Here is a 13,050-nt window from a genome sequence, read left to right on the forward strand (position 1 = left end):
TGGAGAAGACGAGAACAAACATATGTGCATTGGTGAGAAAATGAAAATAGCTGAAAGACAAACCGGCATAGATTAGAGAGAGACAATGATTAAGAGTTGGCATAGAAAGCCAATTCTCTGAAAGATCAGGATCTTTTGGTGATGGTGGAAGTGAAATATTATGGTACATCGAGTGGATCACCATTGTTGCAGTGAGCAAACGATCAAGTTAGTGGAAAGTGAAGCTTGATTGTGTGCTGGTAGCAAATACCTACCAAGCCAGATGAGATAAAAAAGGAAGGGAGGTTGATCAACTTTCAAATCCAGAAAACCAGACTTGGGGAGGAAGGGATTATTGCTGTGGAAACAAGACCGGCTTCAGACAGTATAATAGCAGAAAAAGACACTTCAAAGCCAAAGACACTGTGGTTGCACTGGTATTTAGCCTAAAAAACTTAGTAATGTTTCCAGCCACTAAGTTGCCAGATATTGAAGGAAGATCTGAGTTTGGTACACCAGAGGTCCTGGCTTCAATCCCTCAGATTTTTGCAGCAATACAAGAAGGGAACTGGAAATTGCAACCAGCATTATTTGGGAGGATTAAATTACAATGCTAATTTTCAAAGTTGTGCTGAGTTTTCTGCTACAAATGGCAAACTGCATCCAATATTACTTCAAAAACTACAAATATTATTTCCAAAACACCCTCCATGCTGATTCTTTCCTGATGCGAACTCACCAACTTTCAGTTCATGAGATGCAAAGCCGATCAACTATTCACAGTAAAGAATTTACCTCTGGGAAACAAGCCATGTATTTGAGATATAGTTCCTAAGCATTCTGGTACAAAACCTTGTACCAACACAAGATTGGGGGAGGGGGAGTTGATTTTAACTGTTGCCACTGGGCAGCAAACATGCGGCAACGAGTCAGCCACCCAATTTACATCCCACCCAATTAGATGGCATGTAAATTGGGCGATCAACCCACTGCTGCCGTTTTCTGCCTGGCGGGAACCGTTAAAATTGACCCCAGGGTCTCATAATTGACTACTAATCACATTGAAAAGTTTGGATATTGCCAATTGTTTTTTTTAAATGTCTGACATAAATGCTACCTTTACATTAGCAAGTGGAATTGAAAACCTGTTTTTAATAGAACACATGCACTCACAGATACCTCCATCTTATGATGACATAGTAAATGCACTTAAATGTTACGATGCCAGTTGATTATTCAGGATGCACCGATTTGCCTTACATCTAGAACTCTAATAATTACTTAACTATACCTAAGCTATAACTAACAATCTAAACTACAGTAAAACAGTAATACTTCAACATTATACTATATTAATCATTTATCCTACCTATGTAAAAACATGACATTTTAGAAGGATATGTATAAAGGCAACACAATAAAAGGTACCGTGTGCAAAAGTAAATGGTCCAAAAGTCAGGGCTTTTACTCAAGCCGTACACACTAAGTAACTCCTCCACATCGAGTGAGAAAGGGTAAAAAGAATCCAGTCTAAATTAACATACTCCAATTTAAACTTTACACATCAATAATATTACAAAACACATTACTATAAATAAAAAGATACACAACACAAATAGTAAAAAAAACAATTTAGGTTCTATTAATCTATGTGGAAAACACAAATTATACAAAGGAAAAGGTGTAAAAACTTGTAAACATTAAAATTTGTTAAAAATTAGAGGTGCGACATTCAAGCTCAAAACTGAGGCATGTTTCCTTTTTCCTGTTAAATAAATTTCCACTTTTAACTTCCTGCTATTTCTCAAAATCAGCATAACTACTGCTCTGTACCCAACAGCCACATATTATGCCTGGTCTGGATTATTTGCAACTTCTAAGAATTCACATTGTTGCCATGATTCTTAAAAATATTCTGTTCTAACTTATACTGCAAGATCTCTTCAGTTTGAAGTATAAAATGCAGACATGCTCAGACATATTAACTGTGGCATGTTTGATAACATAACATTTTTCCAATTTACAAACCAAGATGCCCTAGTTACATATTTAAACCTACACTATTTAACCAATTAAACTGTTATATCTTTAAGAATCACTTCTTACATGTACTTTCAAAGATTAAGACTTATCAATTATGTCTCCTTTCATACGTATGTGTTCCAATACAACAATGGCATTACAAATTCTTCTACTTAACAGATTCAGTTGAAGAAGGTGGAGTAAGAATAGAATCTTCTGCTCTATACTCCTTCCTCAGATGATAATGTGGACTGCGTGTGTAACGAGGTTTTATCCCGACTGGCGGAGGTTGGGAAAAATTTCTTCTGACAGGATGCAACCTAGATTCCTGGAGGCAAAAAATTTAACACAGGATCATTGACAACTATGCTTATGTTCATCACAGATACAGCTACATGAGGTACTAGTGCTAGTCTAAACTAGTATCACAAAACACCAAAATAAATTAAACATTGTCATCAAAGCAAGGGCTCATACAATAAAGTATGGTAATGCCATCATCATTACCACCACCTTCAAAACTATCTCTGAATGAATTTGAATAAAATGGTTTACAAAACAGGACAATAATCTGCTTCAGCAATAGACTAATGAAAAATTCCAAATCCAACTCGTTGTCGTTCTGCCTCCATACTTCTCTGGCCATGAGACCTAAACCTTTTTTTTCTCCATTCGTTCATGGGATGTGGGCGTCGTTGGCAAGGCCAGCATTTATTGCCCATCCCTAATTGCCCTTGAGAAGGTGGTGGTGAGCTGCCTTCTTGAACCGCTGCAGTCCGTGTGGTGAAGGTTCTCCCTCAGTGCTGTTAGGAAGGGAGTTCCAGGATTTTGACCCAGCGACGATGAAGGAACGCCGATATATTTCCAAGTCGGGATGGTGTGTGACTTGGAGGGGAACGTGCAGGTGGTGTTGTTCCCATGTGCCTGCTGCTCTTGTCCTTCTAGGTGGTAGAGGTCGCGGGTTTGGGAGGTGCTGTCGAAGAAGCCTTGGCGAGTTGCTGCAGTGCATCCTGTGGATGGTACACGCTGCAGCCATGGTCCGCCGGTGGTGAAGGGAGTGAATGTTTATGGTGGTGGACGGGGTGCCAATCAAGCGGGCTGCTTTGTCCTGGATGATGTCGAGCTTCTTGAGTGTTGTTGGAGCTGCACTCAACCAGGCAAGTGGAGAGTATTCCATCACACTCCTAACATGTGCCTTGTAGATGGTGGAAAGGCTTTGGGGAGTCAGGATGTGAGTCACTCGCCGCAGAATACCCAGCCTCTGACCTGCTCTTGTAGCCACAGTATTTATATGGCTGGTCCAGTTCAGTTTCTGGTCAATGGTGACCCCCAGGATGTTGATGGTGGGGGATTCCGCGATGGTAATGCCATTGAATGTCAAGGGGAGGTGGTTAGACACTCTCTTGTTGGAGATGGTCATTGCCTGGCACTTGTCTGGCGCAAATGTTACTTGCCACTTGTCAGCCCAAGCCTGGACGTTGTCCAGGTCTTGCTGCATGCGGGCATGGACTGCTTCATTATCTGAGGGGTTGCGAATGGAACTGAACACTGTGCAATCATCAGCGAACATCCCCATTTCTGACCTTATGATGGAGGGAAGGTCATTGATGAAGCAGCTGAAGATGGTTGGGCCTAGGACACTGCCCTGAGGAACTCCTGCAGCGATGTCCTGGGGCTGAGATGATTGGCCTCCAACAACTACTACAATCTTGCTTTGTGCTAGGTATGACTCCAGCCACTGGAGAGTTTTCCCCCTGATTCCCATTGACTTCAATTTTACTAGGGCTCCTTGGTGCCACACTCGGTCAAATGCTGCCTTGATGTCAAGGGCAGTCACTCTCACCTCACCTCTGGAATTCAGCTCCTTTGTCCATGTTTGGACCAAGGCTGCAATGAGGTCCGGAGCCGAGTGGTCCTGGCGGAACCCAAACTGAGCATCAGTGAGCAGGTTATTGGTGAGTAAGTGCCGCTTGATAGCACTGTCGACAACACCTTCCATCACTTTGCTTATGATTGAGAGTACTTATGGGGCAGTAACTGGCTGGATTGGATTTGTCCTGCTTTTTGTGGACGGGACATACCTGGGCAATTTTCCACATTGTCGGGTAGATGCCAGTGTTGTAGCTGTACTGGAACAGCTTGGCTAGAGGCGCAGCTAGTTCTGGAGCACAAATCTTTAGCATTACAGCCGGGATGTTGTCAGGGCCCATAGCCTTTGCTGCATCCAGTGCACTCAGCCGTTTCTTGATATCACGTGGAGTGAATCGAATTGGCTGAAGACTGGCTTCTGTGATGGTGGGGATATCGGGAGGAGGCCGAGATGGATCATCCACTCGGCACTTCTGGCTGAAGGTGGTTGCAAACACTTCAGCCTTGTCTTTTGCAGTCACATGCTGGACTCAGCCATCATTGAGGATGGGGATGTTCACAGAGCCTCCTCCTCCAGTTGTTTAATTGTCCACCACCATTCACGACTGGATGTGGCAGGACTGCAGAGCTTTGATCTGATCCGTTGGTTGTGGAATTGCTTAGCTCTGTCTATAGCATGTTGCTTCCGCTGTTTAGCATGCATGTAGTCCTGAGTTGCAGCTTCACCAGGTTGGCACCTCGTTTTTAGGTCCGCCTGGTGCTGCTCCTGGCATGCTCTTCTGCACTCATTGATCCAGGGTTGATCCCCTGGCTTGTTGGTAATGGTAGAGTGAGGAATATGCCGGGCCATGAGGTTACAGATTGTGCTGGAATACAATTCTGCTGCTGCTGATGACCCACAGCGCCCCATGGATGCCGGGCCATGAGGTTACAAATTGTGCTGGAATACAATTCTGCTGCTGCTGATGACCCACAGCGCCCCATGGATGCCCAGTTTTGAGCTGCTGGATCTGTCCTGAATCTATCCCATTTAGCACGGTGGATGGTGTCCGCAGTGCGAAGACGGGACTTCGTCTCCACGAGGACAGTGCGGTGGTCACTCCTACCAATACTGTCATCGACAGATGCATTTGCGACAGGTAGATTGGTGAGGATGAGGTCAAGTAAGTTTCTCCCTCGTGTTGGTTCGCTCACCACCTGCCGCAGGCCCAGTCTGGCAGCTATGTCCTTCAGGACTCGGCCAGCTCGGTCAGTAGTGGTGCTACTGGACTTTTAAAAGCCCCCATTAATACTACGAAGTATATGTTGACTTAAAGCACAGATTACTGAGTGGGACTCAGTACATCTTGTGGAAAAGCTGACACAAATTCAGACTGTCCGCTTCCTCACACAGTTTTTGAAAGGAAAGCTAAACTCGATAGTTAAGTTCAGCCAATTTTCCTCTTCTCCTGTAAGTGAGTACAAGTCATTCAGAGCACTGGAGATGCATTCTCCAAACAAACCTGCCTGAAGTTTAGTGTATTTGTAAGTGCTGGGGATTTACATATTGTGGCTGTGCATTGAATACATCGAGCAATTGGGGTTGGGTGCACAGTCATAAACTTTGAGTGCTGCTGTAGACCTGACAGACGCATGTTTCTTGTTGGGGTTTGGCTCCATCAGTTAAAAATCATTTTTTGGATTATTGCTGCAGGAGGTGCAGCTTAGAGTGGGGCTCATTTTCCCAGAGATAGCCATAGGATGTCTAAAACCAAGGGGCAAAAAACATGGCAGGAGGGGGCTGGCTGACTGAATGCGAAGAGCACCATCCAGAGGATATATCTGCAATGCCGGAAAAAATTCAATGACCTCACCAGGAGGAGCAAAACATGATCCTGCAGTGTTAGCCCATACTTACGCAATATACCAATTATTAGTATCACAAACTCGTCTTTGTTACTCATGCATTCTTTCATTTTTTCTCCAATCCTTCCATAGATGTATATGATGTTATTCTGTGTACTTTCCAGCACAATGACAAATGTGACAGCTCAATGATAACTTCTTTCATGACCAGCATCTGCTTGTTACACCTTTCCATCTTCAAAATATACATGAAAAGCACCTCCATACAACGAGCAACACGATTCCATGCCACCAATTTCACAGAATCAATGCATGTATCTATAGAAGGTAACACCTAACAGGAGGCAGATGCCCGTAACTGGAGAGTCAGTAGAAAAGCTATATCCCGTTTGAGGTCAGTCCACCAAATTCAGGGATAGAGCTTGGAGGAGTAGGTAGTAGATGAGGAAGAAGGAAGCAGGGCCCGAGCTCAGAATTTGTACACATCCTTTCTTTTCACTTCCATCCTATTATGCCAACTGTTTGACAACGAATTTGTGCAATAAGGTGAGGATATCAGCAATGCCCTCCAGCTGTTCATCAGAGGGCTTCAGCTCCAGCTGTTCCATGCAGAGAAAGCAGAAGACCACAGTGATCTGTGAAACTTTGGCTGGGTTGTAGTGAAGGATACCCTAAAAATGTCAAGCCATCAGCAATGTTTATTTCAGCATGCCTATGGTGTACTCAATAATGGATCTGGTGGAAACATAGAATCATCGAAGTTTACAACATGGAAACAGGCCCTTCGGCCCAACATGTCCATGTCGCCCAGTTTATACCACTAAGCTAGTCCCAATTGCCTGCACTTGGCCCATATCCCTCTATACCCATCTTACCCATGTAACTGTCCAAATGCTTTTTAAAAGACAAAATTGTACCCGCCTCTACTACTGCCTCTGGCAGCTCGTTCCAGACACTCACCACCCTTTGAGTGAAAAAATTGCCCCTCTGGACCCTTTTGTATCTCTCCCCTCTCACCTTAAATCTATGCCCCCTCGTTATAGACTCCCCTACCTTTGGGAAAAGATTTTGACTATCTACCTTATCTATGCCCCTCATTATTTTATAGACTTCTATAAGATCACCCCTTAACCTCCTACTCTCCAGGGAAAAAAGTCCCAGTCTGTCTAACCTCTCCCTATAAGTCAAACCATCAAGTCCCGGTAGCATCCTAGTAAATCTTTTCTGCACTCTTTCTAGTTTAATAATATCCTTTCTATAATAGGGTGACCAGAACTGTACACAGTATTCCAAGTGTGGCCTTACTAATGTCTTGTACAACTTCAACAAGACATCCCAACTCCTGTATTCAATGTTCTGACCAATGAAACCAAGCATGCTGAATGCCTTCTTCACCACCCTATCCACCTGTGACTCCACTTTCAAGGAGCTATGAACCTGTACTCCTAGATCTCTTTGTTCTATAACTCTCCCCAACGCCCTACCATTAACGGAGTAGGTCCTGGCCCGATTCGATCGACCAAAATGCATCACCTCACATTTATCTAAATTAAACTCCATCTGCCATTCATCGGCCCACTGGCCCAATTTATCAAGATCCCGTTGCAATCCTAGATAGCCTTCTTCACTGTCCACAATGCCACCAATCTTGGTGTCATCTGCAAACTTACTAACCATGCCTCCTAAATTCTCATCCAAATCATTAATATAAATAACAAATAACAACGGACCCAGCACCGATCCCTGAGGCACACCGCTGGTCACAGGCCTCCAGTTTGAAAAACAACCCTCTCCAACCACCCTCTGTCTTCTGTCATCAATCCAATTTTGTATCCAATTGGCTACCTCACCTTGGATCCCGTGAGATTTAACCTTATGTAACAACCTACCATGCGGTACCTTGTCAAAGGCTTTGCTAAAGTCCATGTAGACCACGTCTACTGCACAGCCCTCATCTATCTTCTTGGTTATCCATTCAAAAAACTCAATCAAATTCGTGAGACATGATTTTCCTCTCACAAAACCATGCTGACTGTTCCTAATCAGTCCCTGCCTCTCCAAATGCCTGTACATCCTGTCTCTCAGAATACCCTCTAACAACTTACCCACTACAGATGTCAGGCTCCCCGGTCTATAGTTCCCAGGCTTTTCCCTGCCGCCCTTCTTAAACAAAGGCACAACATTTGCTACCCTCCAATCTTCAGGCACCTCACCTGTAGCTGTCGATGATTCAAATATCTCTGCTTGGGGACCCGCAATTTCCTCCCTAACCTCCCATAACGTCCCGGAATACATTTCTTCAGGTCCCGGAGATTTATCTACCTTGATGCGCGTTAAGACTTCCAGCACCTCCCTCTCTGTAATATGTACACTCCTCAAGACATCACTATTTATTTCCCCAAGTTCCCTAACATCCATGCCTTTCTCAACCGTAAATACCGATGTGAAATATTCATTTAGGATCTCACCCATCTCTTGTGGTTCCGCACATAGATGACCTTGTTGATCCTTAAGAGGCCCTACTCTCTCCCTAGTTACTCTTTTGCCCTTTATTTATTTGTAGAAGCTCTTTGGATTCTCCTTTGCCTTATCTGCCAAAGCAATCTCATGTCCCTTTTTTGCCCTCCTGATTTGCATTGAATTGTGTCTATTCTCATCTGATGTGCAGGGATGTTGCAGTGGAGTCACAAGCCAAGGCAACAGTAGACATTCTTGGTCTCTCAGGATCCAACACTTCACTTGCTGGATATCTTCCAATAATGGTGACATGGTGAACTGTCACAAAATGTATGCATAATAAGTGCTGCCAAGGAATCAAGCATTCACATGCAGTATACAATACAGAAACTCATACACAAGCTGAACATTGATGGAATAAAAGCGCTTGTGATTCATATATGGAGCATTCCTGTGTGCAGTCATAATAAGAATAAAACTGGACAGACCACGCAGCATCGGACCACTAGGCACCAGACACGACAAAGGCAAACCAAGCCCAGTCGATCCTGCAAAGTCCTTCTCACTAACATCTGGGGACGTGCCAAAATTGGGAGACCTGTCCCACAGACCAGTCAAGCAGCAGCCTGACATAGCCAGTCTGACACAATCATACCTTTCAGCCAACGTCCCAGACTCTTTCATCACTATCTCTCGGTATGTCCTGTCCCACCAGCAGGACAGACCCTCCAGAAGTGGTGGCACACTGGTATACAGTCAGGAGGGAGTGGCCCTGGGAGTCCTCAACACTGACTTTGGACCCCATGAAATCTCATAGCATCAGGTCAAACATGGGCAAGGAAACCTCCTGCTGATTACCACCTACCGCCCTCCCTCAGCTGATGAATCAGTACTCCTCCATGTTGAGCACCACTTGGAGGAAGCACTGAGGGTAGCAAGGGCACAGAATGTACTCTGGGTGGGGGACTTCAATGTCCATCATCAAGAGTGGCTCGGTAGCACCACTACTGACCGAACTGGCCGAGTCCTGAAGGACATAGCTGCTGGACTGGGCCTGCAGCAGGTGGTGAGAGAACCAACACGAGGGAAAAACCTACTTGACTTCACCCTCACCAATCTACCTGTCGCATATGCATCTGTCCATGACAGTATTGGTAGGAGTGACCACCGCGCAGTCTTTGTGGAGACGAAGTCCCGTCTTCACACTGAGGACACCGTCCATCGTGTTGTGTGGCACTACCACCATGCTGAATGGGATAGATTCAGAACAGATCGAGCAGCTCAAAAGTGGGCATCCATGAGGCGCTGTGGGCCAGCAGCAGCAGCAGAATTGTATCCCTCACTCTACCATTACCAACAAGTCAGGAGATCAACCCTGGTTCAATGAAGAATGTAGAAGAGCATGCCAGGAGCAGCACCAGGCGTACCTAAAATAAGGTGCCAATCTGCAGAAGCTGCAACACAGGACTACACACACACACAAAAAGGGAACACAGGACTACATGCATGCTAAACAACGGAAGCAGCATGCTACAGACAGAGCTAAGCGATCCCACAAAAATGGATCAGATCAAAGTTCTGCAGTCCTGCCTCATCCAGTCATGAACGGTGGTGGACAATTAAACAACTAACGGGAAGAGGAGGCATCGTGAACGTCCCCATCCTCAATGATGGCTGAGCCCAGCACGTGAGTGCAAAAGACAAGGCTGAAGCATTTGCAACCAACTTCAGCCAGAAGTACCGAGTGGATGATCCATCTTGGCCTCCTCCCGAGATCCCCACCATCACAGAAGCCAGTCTTCAGCCAATTTGATTTACTCCACATGCTGAGTGCACTGGATACAGCAAAAGCTATGGGCCCCAACAACATCCCAGCTGCAGTGCTGAAGACTTGTACTCCAGAACTAGCTGCACCTCTAGCCAAGCTGTTCCAGTACAGCTGCCACATTGGTATCTACCCAACACAGTGGAATATTGCCCAGGTATGTCCTGTCCACAAAAAGGACAAATCTGATCCGGCCAGTTACCGCCCCATCAGTCTACTCTCAATCATCAGCAAAATAATGGAAGGTGTCGTCGACAGTGCTATCAAGTGGCACTTACTCACCAATGACCTGCTCACCGATGCTCAGTTTGGGTTCCACCAGGACCACTTGGCTCAGACCTCATTACAGCCTTGGTCCAAAGAGCTGAATTCTAGAGGTGAGGTGAGGTGAGAGTGACTGACCTTGACATCAAGGCAGCATTTGACCGAGTGTGGCACCAAGGAGCCCCAGTAAAATTGAAGTCAATGGGAATCAAGGAGAAAACTCTCCAGTGGCTGGAGTCATACCTAGCACAAAGGAAGATTGTAGTGGTTGTTGGAGGCCAATCATCTCAGCCCCAGGACATCGCTGCAGGAGTTCCTCAGGGCGGCGTCCTATGCCCAATTATCTTCAGCTGTTTCATCAATGACCTTCCCTCCATCATAAGGTCAGAAGTGGGGATGTTCCATGATGATTGTACAGTGTACAGTTCCATTTGCAACCTCTCAGATAATGAAGCAGTCCGTGCCTGCATGCAGCAAGACCTGGACAACATCCAGGCTTGGGCTGACAAGTGGCAAGTAACATTCTTGCCAGACAAGTGCCAGGCAATGACCATCTCCAGCAAGAGAGTCTAACCACCTCCCCATGACATTCAACGACATTACCATCGTCGAATCCCCCATCATCAACATCCTGGGGGTTACCATTGACCAGAAACTTAACTGAACAAGCCACAAAAATACTGTGGCTACAAGAGCAGGTCAGAGGCTGGGTATTCTGCAGCGAATGACTCACCTTCTGACTCCCCAAAGCCTTTCCACCATCTACAAGGCACAAATCAGAAGTGTGATGGAATACTCTCCACTTGCCTGGATGAGTGCAGCTCCAACAACACTCAAGAAGCTCGACCCCATCCAGGATAAAGTAGCCTGCTTGATTGGCACCCCTTCCACTACCTGAAGCAGTCACTCCCTCCACCACCGGCGCACCGTGGCTGCAGTGTGTACCATCTCCAAGATGCACTGCAGCAACTTGCCAAGACTTCTTCGACAGCACCTCCCAAACCCACGACCTCTACCACTAGAAGAACAAGTGCAGCAGGCCCATGGGATCATCACCACCTGCACGTTCCCCTCCAAGTCACACACCATACTGACTTGGGTCAAAATCCTGGAACTCCCTTCCTAACAGCACTGTGAGAGTACCTTCACCACACGGACTGCAGCAGTTCAAGATTGTGGCTCTGCACCACCTTCTCCAGGGCAATTAGGGATGGGCAATAAATGCTGGCCTTGCCAGCGACGCCCACATCCCATGAATGAATTAAAAAAAAGCTATATGAATGACATCAATGACACGCTGGATTTTTGGGAATCCTGCCATTCAGAAAAGCCTGCTACCTCCTCTTGCTCATGCGGAAAGTGATGTATCTGCTTGCTCTGGCAAACAATGTATCGGTCATCTGTTTCACGTAGCAAGGCATTTCAGATGTTCCCACTGGCCCTTTGGAAAGAGCCCAAGGCAAAAAGTAATTGAGGCTGCCGTCACCATCACTGGCAATGCTGTGTCAGACTGTAAGGTCCTTTCAATGCATATTGCACAACTCTGTCACTGCCTCCCTGGTGAATTGAAGCCTCCAAAGGCATTGCTCCTCAGTCAGGTGCAGATATTTCCTTTGTGGCCAATATATTTGAATCACACTCTAATGGGGAGCAGCAGCACTTCTCCTGTAATGATGCCACACTTCCCTGGTATCGAAAAGTTCTTCCTGGTCTTCTTCCTTCATTTTCTAATGGGACACTCATTGTGCTAAGGGGGATGGCGAAAGCCAGAAACTGTATACATCTCCCCAGCTCTCCTTAAAAGCTACTGGACACAATCAGCCCTATTTCAGCGAAAGAATCTTAAACTGTGCTCTTTTAATTGCCCAAATGTCAATTTGCCAGTCACAATCCTAGTTGATTCCTGTGTTTGTGAATCCATCTGATTTCAGACACAGTCTATCTGCTGAGAACATCCAGTGTATGAGCGATATTAGTACCTGATCTCCAACCAGCTTTCAGGGAGGAAACAGATGAAGATACCAGAATTACATCACTTACAGCTCTTTTAAGTATCATTAAATCTCGGCACCTGATCAAGGCACAATATCACGTCAAATGCAAGGCGTTGCCACTCCTTTTACCTCTACATATATCCCAGAAGTAGGTACAAATAGGGCACATTCGGCAGAGGAAAATTCGCTTCTTGTATGAAAGCATCATTAGATCCATTTTTAATGGTTAGTGGAATTGAAAACAGAAGTTGTCAAGGTTACTCCAAGGTAATTAAAACCATACTTGTCACCTATCTACTACAAATCCAGATCAACTGTTTGTGTTAAAAGATACAGAAGATTAGGAGCAAAAACTAACTGTACCAAATATGCCAAAGAAACAACAGGCAATCTACCATTTCTGAATATTGCCAACAGCTTTTTGGCTCTTAACTAATTGCTGAGTTCAATCAAAGGCCGGTGTGATCATTGCTGAAGTATTGCGGGCTGAGGTGTCCATTTTGAGCACCGACCAAGCTGTAATTTCAGGGGTCAACTTGATTTTTTTGAAACCTGGGTGAGGTCCAGGCATTGGGAGCTGACCAATTTTGGAGCAGAAATAACAAGATGCTGCAGAATATGAAGACCTACAACAAGCTAAAGGAACTACAACACCAAACTTCATTTTGGTGGCACCAAAACAATTTCTTGATCTAAAAGTGTTAGAAGAGCACTCCTGCAGGGCACAGAGCCCTCTGATTCGTGGATTCCTATATTAAAATGCTGCTCCAAAAGGCCAGCTCCTCTTTGAAACTG

At 45.3% G+C, this 13,050-nt stretch overlaps 1 protein-coding gene across 1 annotated transcript in view; it reads right to left on the bottom strand.

Moving 5' to 3' along the window:
• Positions 1-1,676: 1,676 nt before the first annotated feature.
• The window catches only part of LOC137323338 (protein boule-like), a 91,535-nt gene continuing 80,161 nt past the window's right edge, over positions 1,677-13,050 (bottom strand). Inside the window, exon 10 of the mRNA XM_067986821.1 lies at positions 1,677-2,329. Coding sequence (XP_067842922.1) covers positions 2,171-2,329 — 159 coding nt within the window. The 3' untranslated portion in view covers positions 1,677-2,170. The remainder of the gene's footprint in view (positions 2,330-13,050) is intronic.

Source organism: Heptranchias perlo, chromosome 7 (assembly GCF_035084215.1).
Source record: "Heptranchias perlo isolate sHepPer1 chromosome 7, sHepPer1.hap1, whole genome shotgun sequence".
In the NCBI taxonomy this organism is placed as follows: Eukaryota; Metazoa; Chordata; class Chondrichthyes; order Hexanchiformes; family Hexanchidae; genus Heptranchias; species Heptranchias perlo.